This window comes from Brassica rapa, chromosome A03 (assembly GCF_000309985.2).
Source record: "Brassica rapa cultivar Chiifu-401-42 chromosome A03, CAAS_Brap_v3.01, whole genome shotgun sequence".
Lineage (NCBI taxonomy): Eukaryota > Viridiplantae > Streptophyta > Magnoliopsida > Brassicales > Brassicaceae > Brassica > Brassica rapa.
The window spans coordinates 26869374-26883723 of record NC_024797.2 but is presented as its reverse complement, the minus strand read 5'-3'; the positions used below and the strand labels follow the sequence as shown (position 1 = coordinate 26883723).

Here is a 14350-nt window from a genome sequence, read left to right as displayed (position 1 = left end):
CTTTATTACAAAACTGAGAAAATAGAGTAATGAATAAAAAAATAAAATGATTATTCCATAGAGTAATGTTTTTATTTTTTTGTCACTTCATTTCCCATTCTATTTTTTTTTATTTCAAAATAAAATATGGAATGGAGTTGGAAATAGTTGTGTTGGAGATGCTCTTACCCATCTAATTATTGTTGTGTGTAATGATTTGATTATTTAATATACTTTCCCAACAAAATTTTGTGAAACTATTTAGTCATTTCTCATTACTAACAAATGATTTAAACAATTTTGCATAATTTTGAGACTTTAGAATTGCTAATTGCTCAAGGATTGTTCCATATGTATATATCGGTAGCAAAATGTTATCTTTCAACTTCTAAGAAAAAAGGAATTGAATTCAAAAGAAAAGTAGGTCATGTTAAATGGTTCACATACTCCGACAACAAAAAGAGAAACAAACAACACAACCAGCAACGGCTTAACAAAACAGGTCAGTCCAACTGCCAGCAAATGTAACACCAAAAGGCTAAAGTTTGATGAGATGCATATTCAAATAAGTGACTGACATACATAATAACACGACCCTCGAGCATAGACTTTGTTATCTGCCAATACGTCCTCAGAATCCTCCTCCTTTGGCAGGCACCTAAAGGCTATGCCCCTGCCCTACAAAATAATAGCTTCCTTCAATGGCCATATCTCAAAATGCAACAGGCCTCAGCTACGCAGCTCTTACTACTATCTATAATAACATAGATGCCAAATCTTAGTTCCTCTCATCTGTTAATCCATGACCGGTGTTTCTCCCAGCACTACCCCTTTGCTGTTGGTACATCTTTTGTCCACCATGCCTTTGCTGGCCCTGTCCTTTCTCCCTGTATCTTGGTGGACCTTCTGCCTGAGATCCGTCTTTAAATTGTTGTTCTCCATCATGAGTATGTGAGCCAACATGCTTGTATTCGTAATGCAGATTCTGCTTCTGTCTATCTCTGTTTGAAGCTGGCCTCTGATGGTGATGGTGGTTCATATTCTCTTGCGCCGATGAGCCCCAACCTCCTTGTGAGTCATGATGCCCTCTTCCAAACCGATGACTATGGTCTGTGTTCTTTTGGAACATGCTGTTCGGATGATGCTCACCCTGGACCTCCTTAGTGGTAGATCGGTTTTGAGTCTGGGCTGGTGTATCAGCTGATGTCATTTTCTGTTCTGAAGCAAATCTTTGATGTCCGTATCCAGCAACATCCCTTTTCTGAGATACATAAGTTTTGTCTCTCGTGTATTCACGACCACCATGGTTACCTCCCCTATTAACATTAGAGTTAACAGCTGTGTGCGACACATGATCCTCAGGGCCACGACTTTCTTTTGAAGCAACAGGCAGATCTTGTTGACCTACCCCATGTCCAGACTGCTGCATATGAGCTTTACTGGGATCCCTCTTATTCGCTTTTCTAGGGTCGCTATAGTTACTTCCTCCATCCTTGTTGCTTCTGGAAGCATGCTGCTTACCGTGAATGCTCATTCCCTGATCTTTTCCAACAGCAACGGTTCCAGGACCATTTGCTTCTACTTCTTCAGCCGCAGAGGAATGCGTTTCAGGAGGCATATACCAGCCATCGTTCCATCCATCAGGATTACATGTGGTGTGATCCTTAGAAGAGCCTACAGCAATTTGTTCAGTTTGGTTATTTCTGTGATAGTTCATTGTTCCACGGAATTGTCCATCCTCCAAAGCTTTGGTAGAAGCTACAGAACCTCGCTGGTGCGATGATCCATGATCTCTACCATGCTTGCCCTGCATACCATTCCCATGTCTTGACTTTGAAGGAGACCCAGCTTTCCCCGCAGTTGAACCAGAAGGTTGGAGAATTCCTGTACCTTCACCCCCACAGTTTTCTTTTTGCAGAACATTTTCTGTCATTTCTGGGGCAGTCGTTATTGGATTCTTACTGACGCTTTGCTCAGCCATTTCTTTTACTATGGGCTTTGCTACATATCTCTCCATCTCCACTCTTTTGCTTTTAGAACTAGTCTGCCCTTGATGCTGACTCTTCGAAGAGGTGCTAAACTCAGGAACAGTTTTCTGACTGCCTGCATCTGTGGAGATATCAGCTTTATGCTGTGGATGTACCGGGGCCCAAATAACAGTACTGCTACCAGAAAATTTCTCTGCAGGCTTATTTCCCACTGAGTTTCTTGGATTCCTACGCAAGTGCTGAGATTTCCAGTTGTGTTTTACTCTGCTTTGCGACTCTTCATTCGTGAAGGAACTGATTTGGTCAGACGAATTACCAGACACTTTAATATCCAAGCTTGGGACTGAAAGAGACCCAAACTCCATTTCTGGTGCCCTTTCCCTACCAATCTCAGTTGACTCATCTCCGGATTTTGAATCTTTTCCAACGGTAGCTCTTGTCGGGTTCATTGCTGTCGTCTCCTCAGCCCTGTGCTTTTTCTTACCATTCCTGTTATTTTTTCTTTTCGTGTTAGTTGACTCAGTTGAAACGCTTGACGCTGCTGGCATGACTGAGTTATGACCTAGAACACCTTCGTTTGACACCTCAGGAGGTGGAACAACATCAACCACCTCTGTGGTAGCTTCAGAGAAAGGGCTCCCCGCCATTTTTTTCTCAAATACGATATTTTGCTTCTGCTTATAACCCAAGCGTTTCTGTTTTGAGGCAGCGCCATCATGGTGACGTGGAGGGTTATCATGTTGAGTAGAGCCTTCATTATTTGCATCTTCTGGTGAAGGCAGTAACGTTTTTCCTGAATCTTCAGTGACTTCTATAGAATCTTCAGCTGTAACAGTGGTCTTCTTCTCCCGTGATGCAGGTGAATGTGACAGAGGAACTTCTGGCATGTCAGGGGTAGAAGCATTGTGCGCAGCTTCCAAGTTCTTGACTGAACCCTCCCCAGCCAGTTGGGAACGTCTGTTCAATTCTTCTAGTTTAGCAAGAGCCTTAGCCCGCTGATCTCTTGCTCTTTCTTCCTCCTCTTTTTGCCTCTGTTGAGCACGCTGTCTGGCTAACTCTCTCATTGTAGTACGCTTTTAAGAGAACATGTCAAACACTCAGTATAACCACAAAAGGATGGCAACAAATTATAGAAACAAGTACAGCAATTACAATCACATGAACCAGTTTATACCTGGTTGTCGTTTGGCTCCACAGATATTCCAGACCCAGGCTTCCCGATGGAATCGGTGTCCAGCGTGTCACCTACATTTATCTCAGCAAATCTTTCTGGGTTTGGAGCTAAAGTTACAGCAGAGGAGCCTGACATAACAGCTGTCTTCCGCCAACCATCATTGCCTCCGCTGTTCACTCTTTGTTTGGCCTGATGATCAGCTCCACCTTGAGTCTGTTGAGTAGATCTCCTGTAGGTACTACTAACATCAACATTTTCCGAATGAAGGATAGCATAACCCGCCAAAACGTTACTGACCAAATAATAACAGACCTGGATATGGTAGTTCCACTAATAGCTGCCAGCTCGGCGCTTTTGTTGGTGGCAGGATCAACTTGTTTATAGGGTAATGAGTTCTGACTATCACTTGCATGACCACTTCGAGGCATTCTTGTTGAAACTTTATTTGCAGAGGTCCCAGAATTGAGTGTAGTTTTTGCATTTAAGCCCTCTATTTTCTGAATCAAACTGGGATCTTCGCGGGCAGCATTTTCTACCGTAATTGGTTGTACCTCACCACTTGTCTCATTGTTGTTTACTCTCCTGTTGTTTTTTGAAGTTTGCATGTGTGGAGCTACTTTCTCTGCAGTCGAGGGCCTATTTCCTAGAAATTCTTCCCGCTTTGCTTCATCTTCCTTTAACCTCCCATCTTGGGGCTTTAAGAGAATCTTGTATTGTCTTTCTTGAGAATGTGATGGCTCATTCCGTTCCAAAGCCACTGAACTTGCAGACGTATCATATCTACCTTGGCCAGGGTGCTGGTGATAAGCATGAGGACCAGCAGGCCTCCCTGCAAAAGGCAGGTCTCTGTTGTTAGGACCGCCATACCCCATGGGAGGACCATAGTAGCCTTCACGTGGCACTGGACCATGATAAAACCCAGGTCTTGGGTGGACATAAGGGTCAAGGATTGGAGGCCTGAACATCTTTTCATTAATAGCGTGATTACCCCGAGGACCAGTCTCATGTCCAGGAACAGGTGGAACTTGCGTAGGATAAAACGGAAAAGGATCCACATGAAATCCCCCAGGACCCATTGGGGGACCATAAGGTTGGTTCCCTCTGTACCAGCTTCCACCTTGATGATTATTTACTGGAGGACCTCGCCAAGCATCATATTGATGAGGGAAATTCGCATTGGGATAAGGTTGTAAACCACGGGAGTCCAATTGCCCTTCCTCTCTACAATATCTAGATTCATTTTCACTGTATGGTTGATTATCTCTTCTCCAGGCACTGTCATCTCCATTCCGTACATTAGCTTCTGCATATAGAAATCAAGATATGGTCAGACAAAGTTCCCAAGAGAACATTCACTAAAAATATGTAAGGGGAATAAAGAAGTAAGAAGAAATCATGGGAACAAAAGTAACTATAGAAATGAAATGCCAAACATAAAAAAGGTTTGAAACTAAGAACCTTGTGTGCAATCCACACCGCGCTCTTCCGCAGATCTTCCAGACGAAGATGCAGGACGAGTTCCAGGTCCAGCATCTGCAAAATCGTAGTTTCTAAGAGCAGTGTCTAACGTATTCACTCCCTAAAATCAGATCACACTATATCTAGGTAATTCTAAAACCCTCGAGGGGCACGTACTAAGAGGTCATATAAGATCATAAGAGTGTTCAACAAACAGCAAGCCAGAAAACCCAGTCCCTTAAGGTTTTAACATTGTTGCAAAACGAAACTGTGTTTGCTAACGTCACTCTTTACACAGCAAGGACGGCGAGTATGAGATAGAATTCGGTACAAACTGAAACATTTATTTTCTCCTCCTTTACATAGAAACTGCTGATTGTATTATAATATTTTAGTGACACATTCTCTACTGTTTACAGATGATACCTTGTGGCATTGCGCTCTTTTCAGTGCTTTCTTTTTCAGTACCAAGAGAAGGAAAATCTCCAGAAGTCAAAGAAAATCCATCCTTTTTTGCTGGAGTATCGCCCTGTAAAAAATGGTGAGAAATCTTGAGGAGTAAAGATAAATTTCAGTGCAGACTGCACAAAAAGTTAGGTAAGTGTACAAAGCTATCCTACATAAAAAATACTTGATGACATGGAAATTTTCAAAATAATCATGTAAACACTTCCATCAAATTCCATTTTACCAACCAGAAAATGCGCCACCAGGTTTCCAGATCATCTTACGCACTACAAACTATTTCTCTAGGAGAACATATAAGTGACCTAAATTTGACAAATTTAGCATCCTATTTTGTGTTTCCAGAGCAAAGACGAATGATATATCCAGCAGTTATAATTCTATTCAGATTGGATATCGACCGTTAGTCCAGAAAAGTTACTACCATTCCCTGTCCCACAAACATGGCGCTCAACAGATGTAAGGATACAAAAAAAGGATTAAGCTGATGCTCCACAGAGTCAGATGAATAATAGACACCATTTTTAAAGAGAAGAACCATACATGTTGACCCCATGTTGCAGAAGTCTCTGACACGGATTCAGCAAATCGTGATAAGTGGGAACTTCCAGGTCTCGTGTCTGCACTATGTGGACGTTGTAGTGCAACTGATGCCTGATTAGATGGAAACACCCCGGATGCTGATGAAGGCCGGGAGTTTGAATCCCATGCAGTAGAAGAAGAATCATGCGCTTTGTCACTGTCCGCAGTTGAAGGTCGAGTGACACTTCCTCCAGAAGAAGGGCGATTACTAAGGTGGCTTGGTGAACCAGGACCACTTTCAGTTCGTGGTGACAGCGATGATGTCCCCCACGCATTAAGTGGTGATTTACTGCCCCAACTAAGAGTTCCCCTGAAATAGATACCGAGAAGAAAACTGAAATGTCTAAAACTTGACTACAGATAAGAGTGAGAAATAGCATCTGAAACAGGTAAAAACTTACTTTGGAACAATTTCCACATTCGGGTCAAGGCCTTGATTCTCTAGCCTTGAATTCAGAAGAGAAGTATTCAGGAACGAAATAATATATATATTAAGATTAAATATTATCATGCGTTCATCAAATACCTTTGGCTTGGTAAATTAATCGGTTTCGGAACAGCAACCTTTCCCAATATAGTCATGCCACTTCTTCTTGTAGTACCCCATCTGCTAATTTATCCAGAAAAGGCAATTTGGTATTAAAGCTTGCAAACAATGACGCGAGACAAGACGAACAAGCAAGCTCTTTCAAGGAAAGAAAAGCCAGACCAGACACAGAGTTTTCACATATAGTGATTTTATTTTAACAGTAGTTGGAATAGAGCAAATCCGAAACAAGTGTTTCATATCAAGGCCACATCAAAGTGAATATCACGCAGGCACTACGAAAAAAAGCAAAGCGATTGAAAGAGGAAGAAAATTCACACTGTGTTTACCCTCCAAAAAAACATAACCCAGTAATAAAACATAGAAAAATTCATAACAACGACAAACTATAAAGAGCAGAATAAAAACCTTCGATCTCCTGTCGTGGTAGAGGTCATTATTTAAGCAGCTACAGGATCCAAGTACCCCTTTTGAAACCTGTAAGTCACATGCAGAATTAGTTCACAGACAAAACTTCAAGCTCAAACCCCCTAGAAAATCAAACTATACTCGACTCTGAAGAACTATTGATATGATAAAGAATCAACCTTGACTCGTTAGCATCTATAGATTTCAAAAAAGTCGAAAACTTTCTAAAAATTCACCATAAAAAAGAAGCAATTAAAAACAAACAGCCAAAAGTTCATCATAAACACCATACAAAATGCATTCACCAATGTCAATCAAACTCCACGAAAGGACACACAAACTTAGTAGTCTGAAGATTCAACAGCCTCGTCACTAATCGCATTAAATACGGTACGAGATTGGGAAGAAGAGAAATAACTGAACAAAAAAAATCGAATACCTTGGGGGCACCTCGCAAACCCTAGAAATCGTGAGAATCCAACAGTAAGGGGGCAGATCGGAGGTTCTGTTGGGTGATCGATGGAATCTAAGAAGGATGAAACGAAGGATCTGTGGAGAAAGTGAGGGATGAAGCTTAACGTTGAACGGATTGGTTGAAAGATGAGAAAGCGTCGAAGTTCAGGGCTGCACGGTTTTACTCAGCTTCTTTTTTTTTTTCTGTTTATTTTTGATTTTTGATTTTTGATCTAATCTGTAAATGAATATGACCATTGATTTGCGCCTGCTAAAAGGTAGAGCTAATAAATAATAATAAATGATTTAACTTATTTCACACCGAAAAGTATACTAATTTAGGTGACTATATATGCATGTACATAAATACATTGAGAAAATGTTCTTAAGTTTCATCAGTTTTTATCATTTTTTTTTTTGTTTTTGTAGACATCCCTTATATATTAAAGGAGAAACATTGTAATAAATGCATTCACACTATAATATACACGTGGCAGCCTCACAATGATTTGATAATAAATATGTTAACGCGTTCACACTATATTCATAAATGTGTTCACACTATATACTTTTTTATTTTTTTTAATATAAAACTTATGTGCATGGTTCAAATAAAACTTTGGATTTTTCGGTTCGAATCAAAACAAATAACAAATCAAAAGCTAAACTATATATATATATATATATATATTATTTTTATTGTTTACGGATAAAGTTGGGCAAAATATTTATAAGTTTTGATTCAATTCGTTATCCGTTTTGATTTGAACCAAAAAATATGGACATCGTAACTCTACGAAGCAAATCAACTACTAAAATATAATTAAAAAAAATAAATCACAAATACTAATATTTTTAGAAACGGATATCAAATTTGATCTGTTATATGCATATATATACATATATGTACAGAATTATATATATATATATATGTTATATATATTATAGTTTATATAAGTTTTACAATATTTTTATGGATTAAATTTATTATATTAGGTATTAAAATTTAAAAAGTTAAATAATATTTTATTTTTGTAATAAAATGTTATTATTAAAATTTTCAATTATTTTTTAAATTTTATTTTATTTACGGATCAAATCAGATATTCTTTAAAATTCTAAATCATTTCGGATATCAGAGTCAAAGCCTTTTTAATTTTTAATTAATTTTAATTTTATCTTTCATGTATTATTTAGAACAAAAATGTTATTTAATACTAATTAACAATATATTTATATATTTATCATTTATTTTTATATACTTTTACATACATATGCATGTGCACCTTGATGTGAACACTGTGTAAGTATTTACCACCAGTGAAGTATCAATTTTTTTTTGGAAGTTGAAACATTTTTTTTCTTAATGTTTCTTTCACTACCGACCAAGTTATAGTAAAATGATTTGTCTTAATAATTTTTTTTTCTTGAACTATTATCCATTTACAAACTATGAAACCATTGGTTCAACATGACGATTATCTTAAATTTATAACATGAAAATAAATAAATAATAATAATTTTTGGATTTTACCGAAAAAACTAAAAAACAAATGTTCTAACAGAATAAACCAAAATAAATATTAATTTAAAATAATGGTTATATTTTAGGAGATTAAAAACAAAAAAATAACTTAAAACCGAACCGATATCCAGATTAAATAGATTTTTTTTTTTTTATTAAAAATAACAAAACTAATAATCACATCCCGCGCAAGGCGCGGGTTATTACCTAGTATTATGCTAAGCCGGTTGTTATGTAATATATAACTCACTGGAAAATTTTAAATTAAAATCTCTCACAAAAATAATAATATTTTAATAATTAAGAAATCTATGTCAAAAAACTTAAATGAGAGATTATACATAATTTTGAAATATTTTATAATTAAATATTATTTTTTTGGTGAAAGCTTGACAATTTTGATGCGAATGACCTAACAATCTTATGCGAGTTTAGAGCATGATTAATGCGAGTTTCAGAATTCTTAGTGTATTATAAGATACAGTCTATTAGCTTTTAACTAAAAAAAATTTTAAAAGGCGTCTCTTATATCTCTTATTTAAGAGACGTCTCTTAGTTTTTTAGTTAAAAAACTAAGAGACCGTATCTTATATTACCCTAAAAATTCCATCCTCAGAGACCCACATTAATCATCTCTAAACTCAGAATTTTATCATTGGCGGATCAATGTAGAGATGTTGGAGAATGTTGATAAAAAAAAAAAAAGATGTTGGATAATGATAAAAATGGGGTCGAAAAGTAAAAGGAGTCGAGATTATGCAATCACCACACTGATAAAGGACTCCCACCGCTCTTCTTGACACATTATCCATACGGAATGGGAAATAGGTGAGACGACAACAATTGTGATACCTGAAATGGAAAATCTCTCACTAATTTTTTAGATAACAACGAGAACCTTTGCTAGTTTTTTGAACAAGAGCTTGGCTAAGAGATTGTATGTGAGGAACTGAGGGTGCATAAGGTTGATGGGAACATTGTAACATAAGACCAGTACATTGTTGCTGGTACTGGCTCAACACAGTTGTATGAAGCTGCTCTCTATGCAATCTCCCCACATGATGACTCCGGTCACATTAATGGCGTCTCAGCTGCACCTTATTATCGTGCAAGTCATAATATTCCTAGCCGTCTCAAACTATCTCTCGGCCATATACATGTTTTCTATAACTATTATTTCACCGCTCCTGATTTTGATTCTCAACGTTGCAATTTACTTGAGAAAGTCTTTGAGTAAGAAAATAAACAAAGTAAATGATTATGTAAATATTTGGACTGTTAGACTCTACTACTTGTAAACCCGTTATGTATGCATTTGATTAAACATTGTGTACTTCTCTTATTAACATAAGAAACATTTGATTAACATGACTGAGCAACTAACATCATAGGAGCTTAAACCTACTCCAAAATAAAATAGATGGGTGAGTACCGCAACCGTTGGTCTCTCATTTGGTTCCTTTTTAGATCTCAGGTCCTCTTGACATTACATCCTCAAGTTAGAAATTATAGCACTCTGATATCGGTTTGGATACTCGTGGTATCGGTTCCGTTTCTTACTCAAACCGATTGGATACCTGTTTAAACCAGAACTTATGTAAGGTACCAGATCACTTATCGGTAATTCTTGTCACATTATGTGTAATTCATTTCATTAGACCATATCAATTTGTTTGTAATTTGTTTTTTTTTCACATTATAAACATACATATTATTTTTATTAAAACTAATTATCATCCAAACCGAAACGGTTGGAACTGACTTGGATCCAAACCGAAAGTCTATTGGTTCCTATATGAATATAATTTTTCTGTATCCATTATCGGGTACTTCCCGGAACCGATTCGAAAATCCAAAATCTCAAACCGACTTAAGTACACTTCATATTGATAAGTCGATTTCTCGACATGGTAATATAGTTGTGGGACAAACGGTTTTACAATGCTAAAGTTTTCCAGGGAAACTTGACTCTACTAATCAACCATAGGTCATATTCACTAAAAATATCAATACCAAATAGAAAATCACAAATCATTGGTCTACTACAACCACCACCACCACAATTTTTGTTTTAAGTGGAACTCAAGCGTTAGTTTATTACCAAATATTAGAAATGGCGGGCCATATGTCAAAATAGAATATGATGCCAAAGGTAAAGATAGATATTGGAGCATTGGTATAGTCGTATAGCTCCTTAAATCGTAATCTAAGCAGAACCGTTCACTTCCACCAAAGGACAAAACTCTTTCTCGACCACCTCTGTTCATTGGTTCCTCCAAATATCAAAAGAGTCACAAACACACACAAAAAGATACCCTGTCTGAATAAAAACCTCTTCTCTCACTCTTCTCTCGTAAACATCGCTGTCCCCAAAGCATGGCCTCTCTCTCAGGCCTCTTCTCTTCCTCTCTCAAACCGTCCAAAACCCTCTCCGTCAAAGCATTGTCGGCGCCGCCGACAAGAGGAGGAGACTCCTTCTCTTTCCCACACACCTCCAAACCCACCCACCTACCGTTGACTCTCTCCGCTTCTCGCTCCGACATTTCTCACACGGACGCCGCCACCGCCGCCAAGAAGGAGCTTATCAAAGATCCAGATGCGCTCTGGAAGCGGTACCTAGATTGGCTGTACCAGCAGAAGGACCTCGGGCTGTATCTCGACGTCAGCCGCGTCGGATTCACCGATGAGTTTGTGGTCGACATGGAGCATAGGTTCAAAGCCGCGTTCAAGGCCATGGACGAGCTTGAGAAAGGGTCTATAGCGAATCCAGACGAAGGGAGGATGGTTGGTCACTACTGGCTTAGGAACTCTAATCTTGTCCCAAAGCCTACTTTGAAGACGTTGATTGAGAACACTCTTGACTCGATCTGTAGTTTCGCTGACGATATAATTGCTGGCAAGGTTTGGTGTTTGTTTGATCTCACATTTGTTTGAGTCTTGTTTTTGCTTTTGCTATTTAGAATCAGTTTTGGTTTGTACATTGCAGATCAAGCCACCGTCTTCTCCTCGTTTTACTCAGATTCTTTCTGTGGGGATTGGTGGTTCTGCTCTTGGTCCTCAGTTTGTTGCTGAGGCCTTGGCTCCTGATAATCCTCCATTGAAGGTATTGAACACTGTTCTTACTCTTTTTTGATTGAAAGATTCAAACTTGTTGGGTACTATATTTGAAAGCTTGCTTCTTTCTTTCTTTCTCCATTGCTCTTTAAGACTGTTTTTTACTTTTGACTGTTGATAGATAAGATTCATTGACAACACCGACCCTGCTGGAATAGATCATCAGATTGCACAGCTTGGGCCAGAGCTTGCCTCAACTTTAGTAATTGTTATCTCAAAGGTGTGTACTTTATTCAGCAGTGTGCACTAGCTGTTTACGTGACGCTTTGGCGAGCATGACTAAGTTTCTTATGTGTTTCTTAGAGTGGAGGCACTCCTGAAACTAGAAATGGACTACTGGAAGTACAGAAGGCGTTCCGAGAAGCTGGTCTGAACTTCGCAAAACAGGTTTTTGATCTCAGGTTTTTGTTTTTGCTGAGATCCATGTCTCTGCGAACATGGCTACACAGTTGGAAAATATCTTAAATAAGAAGTTGTCTCATCAAAAAATTGGGTTCTCATGGATCTTTAGACACCTTCAGATATATTGCATATGATTTAGCTTCAACTTCTGCCCAACTCTAGTTCCTCAGCAGATATAATGCTTATGCAGGGTGTTGCAATAACACAAGAAAACTCGTTGCTGGATAACACGGCGAGAATTGAAGGTTGGTTAGCTAGGTTTCCTATGTACGACTGGGTGGGTGGAAGAACATCTGTTATGTCTGCAGTTGGTCTCCTTCCAGCTGCACTTCAGGTAAGTACTGATACATATGCTTAAACTTAGTAGTAGGATCATTAGCTGCTTTATGTGTGTGTATTAATGCACTTATCGTATAGGGAATTGATATTAGAGAGATGCTTTCTGGTGCTGCAATAATGGATGAGGCTACTAGGACAACTTCGGTAAGTCTTACTTGTGTATGAACGAACTCCTTCATTCTTGTTTTGTTGAAGATGAATCTACTCACCAGGGTAAATTTTATTTCAGCTCAAGAATAATCCTGCAGCGCTCTTAGCCATGTGTTGGTACTGGGCTTCTGATGGCGTTGGTTCCAAAGTAATTTTCCTCAACTTTTTTCAAGAGTGTCTAAGACTAGCAAGGAGATTGAGTTTCTTATTTTTGACCTTCTGTACTCACTTTTTTTTTCTTCATTTTTTTACAGGATATGGTGATCCTTCCTTACAAGGATAGCTTATTGCTATTTAGCCGGTATCTGCAGCAGTTGGTCATGGAATCACTAGGAAAGGAGTTTGATCTTGACGGTAACACTGTAAGCATTCTCTTTCTTCAATATAGACCTCCGCACCCCAAATGAGAGTTCATGAGCATTAAAATGTCCTAAGATCTGTAAACCATTAGATCTTGATTACTTACTTAGTCACTTGTGCACATGACTGAGTTGAGTTTTCACCCAAGGAACAATGATTTGAATTTGCAGGTTAATCAAGGGTTAACTGTATATGGAAACAAAGGGAGCACAGATCAGCACGCGTGAGTTTCCTTTATTCATATAGAGTTCTCCTAGTCAAGACAAAGCAATAATAAATCTCTATATGCAACAGTATTTAATTTGTTGAATTTCATTGTAGCTACATTCAACAACTGAGGGAGGGTGTGCCCAACTTCTTTGCAACCTTCATAGAGGTGCTACGTGACAGACCTCCAGGTCATGATTGGGAGCTTGAGCCAGGTGTCACTTGTGGAGACTACCTCTTTGGGATGCTTCAGGTCTGATTCAAGAACGATATTTACACTTTTACACACACTGTATTTGGATGATCTTCCCCTCTGATGAGCTGGTTTGTATTTGTTTGCAGGGAACTAGATCTGCTTTATATGCAAACGGTAGAGAGTCCATTAGTGTTACCATCGAGGAAGTGACACCAAGATCTGTTGGGGCTATTATAGCTCTCTATGAAAGAGCGGTTGGGTTGTATGCCTCACTTGTCAATATTAATGCTTACCACCAACCTGGTATAGATATTCCGACCAAATCTATGTTTTGTGATTTGCCAGCTTAAGTTTGTGTACTGAATCTTATAAAACAACAACGAGTTCAGGTGTGGAAGCCGGGAAGAAGGCGGCAGCTGAAGTGCTTGCACTTCAAAAGCGTGTATTGTCAGTTCTTAATGAAGCCAGGTAAGAATTAGACCATGTGTGCTTCTTATCAGGAGAGACCAGAGTTAGATACTAATCCTTCTTTCTCTGCCTGTAGTTGTAAAGATCCGGTAGAGCCATTGACACTGGATGAGATAGCTGATCGTTGCCATGCTCCTGAAGAAGTAACGTGTTTAAATCCTTTGTATCTTTTGTAACTTTTCGCAGGGACATGATCAAGAAGTTGTATGTTTTGAAATTTGCAGATTGAGATGATATACAAGATCATAGCTCACATGTCTGCAAACGACAGAGTTCTGATAGCTGAAGGTAGCTGCGGGTCGCCAAGGAGTGTTAAAGTGTACCTTGGCGAGTGCAATGTGGATGACATGTACGCATAATAAAACTTTCTCAAACGCACAAATGAGTCTCAATCTCTGTTCTGTTGTTTTGCTTATTTATTTCTGCAACGTCTATGATTTTGAAATATTAATAAAAGATTGCAATAAGAGCAGGAAACACTTGTGTACTGAAAACATTGCAGGCTTCATCAATCGATCACTTGTTTAGATCTCAA

The 14350-nt window shown here is 38.5% G+C and overlaps 2 protein-coding genes across 3 annotated transcripts; one reads left to right on the top strand and one right to left on the bottom strand.

The window, feature by feature from the left end:
• Positions 1 to 365: 365 nt before the first annotated feature.
• Positions 366 to 7427, bottom strand: LOC103861500 (protein MODIFIER OF SNC1 1). 2 transcript variants are annotated; one of them, XM_009139217.3, is made up of 10 exons: positions 7041 to 7427; positions 6602 to 6670; positions 6173 to 6256; positions 6048 to 6092; positions 5608 to 5956; positions 5026 to 5128; positions 4600 to 4674; positions 3454 to 4444; positions 3142 to 3370; positions 366 to 3040 (listed from the first exon to the last, which is right to left on the bottom strand). In XM_009139217.3, the coding sequence occupies exons 2-10, from the start codon at positions 6628 to 6630 to the stop codon at positions 758 to 760; spliced, it is 4188 nt and encodes a 1395-aa protein (XP_009137465.1). In that variant the 5' UTR covers positions 6631 to 6670; positions 7041 to 7427; the 3' UTR covers positions 366 to 757. The 2 variants fall into 2 exon arrangements, with proteins under 2 accessions (XP_009137465.1, XP_009137466.1); XM_009139218.2 differs by having other exon boundaries at positions 6173 to 6253; positions 7041 to 7426.
• Positions 7428 to 10807: 3380 nt separating this feature from the next.
• Positions 10808 to 14350, top strand: LOC103861499 (glucose-6-phosphate isomerase 1, chloroplastic). The gene is made up of 14 exons (XM_009139216.3): positions 10808 to 11480; positions 11566 to 11682; positions 11815 to 11913; positions 11997 to 12080; positions 12286 to 12429; positions 12513 to 12578; positions 12664 to 12732; positions 12839 to 12946; positions 13115 to 13167; positions 13266 to 13404; positions 13494 to 13650; positions 13737 to 13815; positions 13892 to 13958; positions 14040 to 14350. The coding sequence occupies exons 1-14, from the start codon at positions 10956 to 10958 to the stop codon at positions 14172 to 14174; spliced, it is 1842 nt and encodes a 613-aa protein (XP_009137464.1). The 5' UTR covers positions 10808 to 10955; the 3' UTR covers positions 14175 to 14350.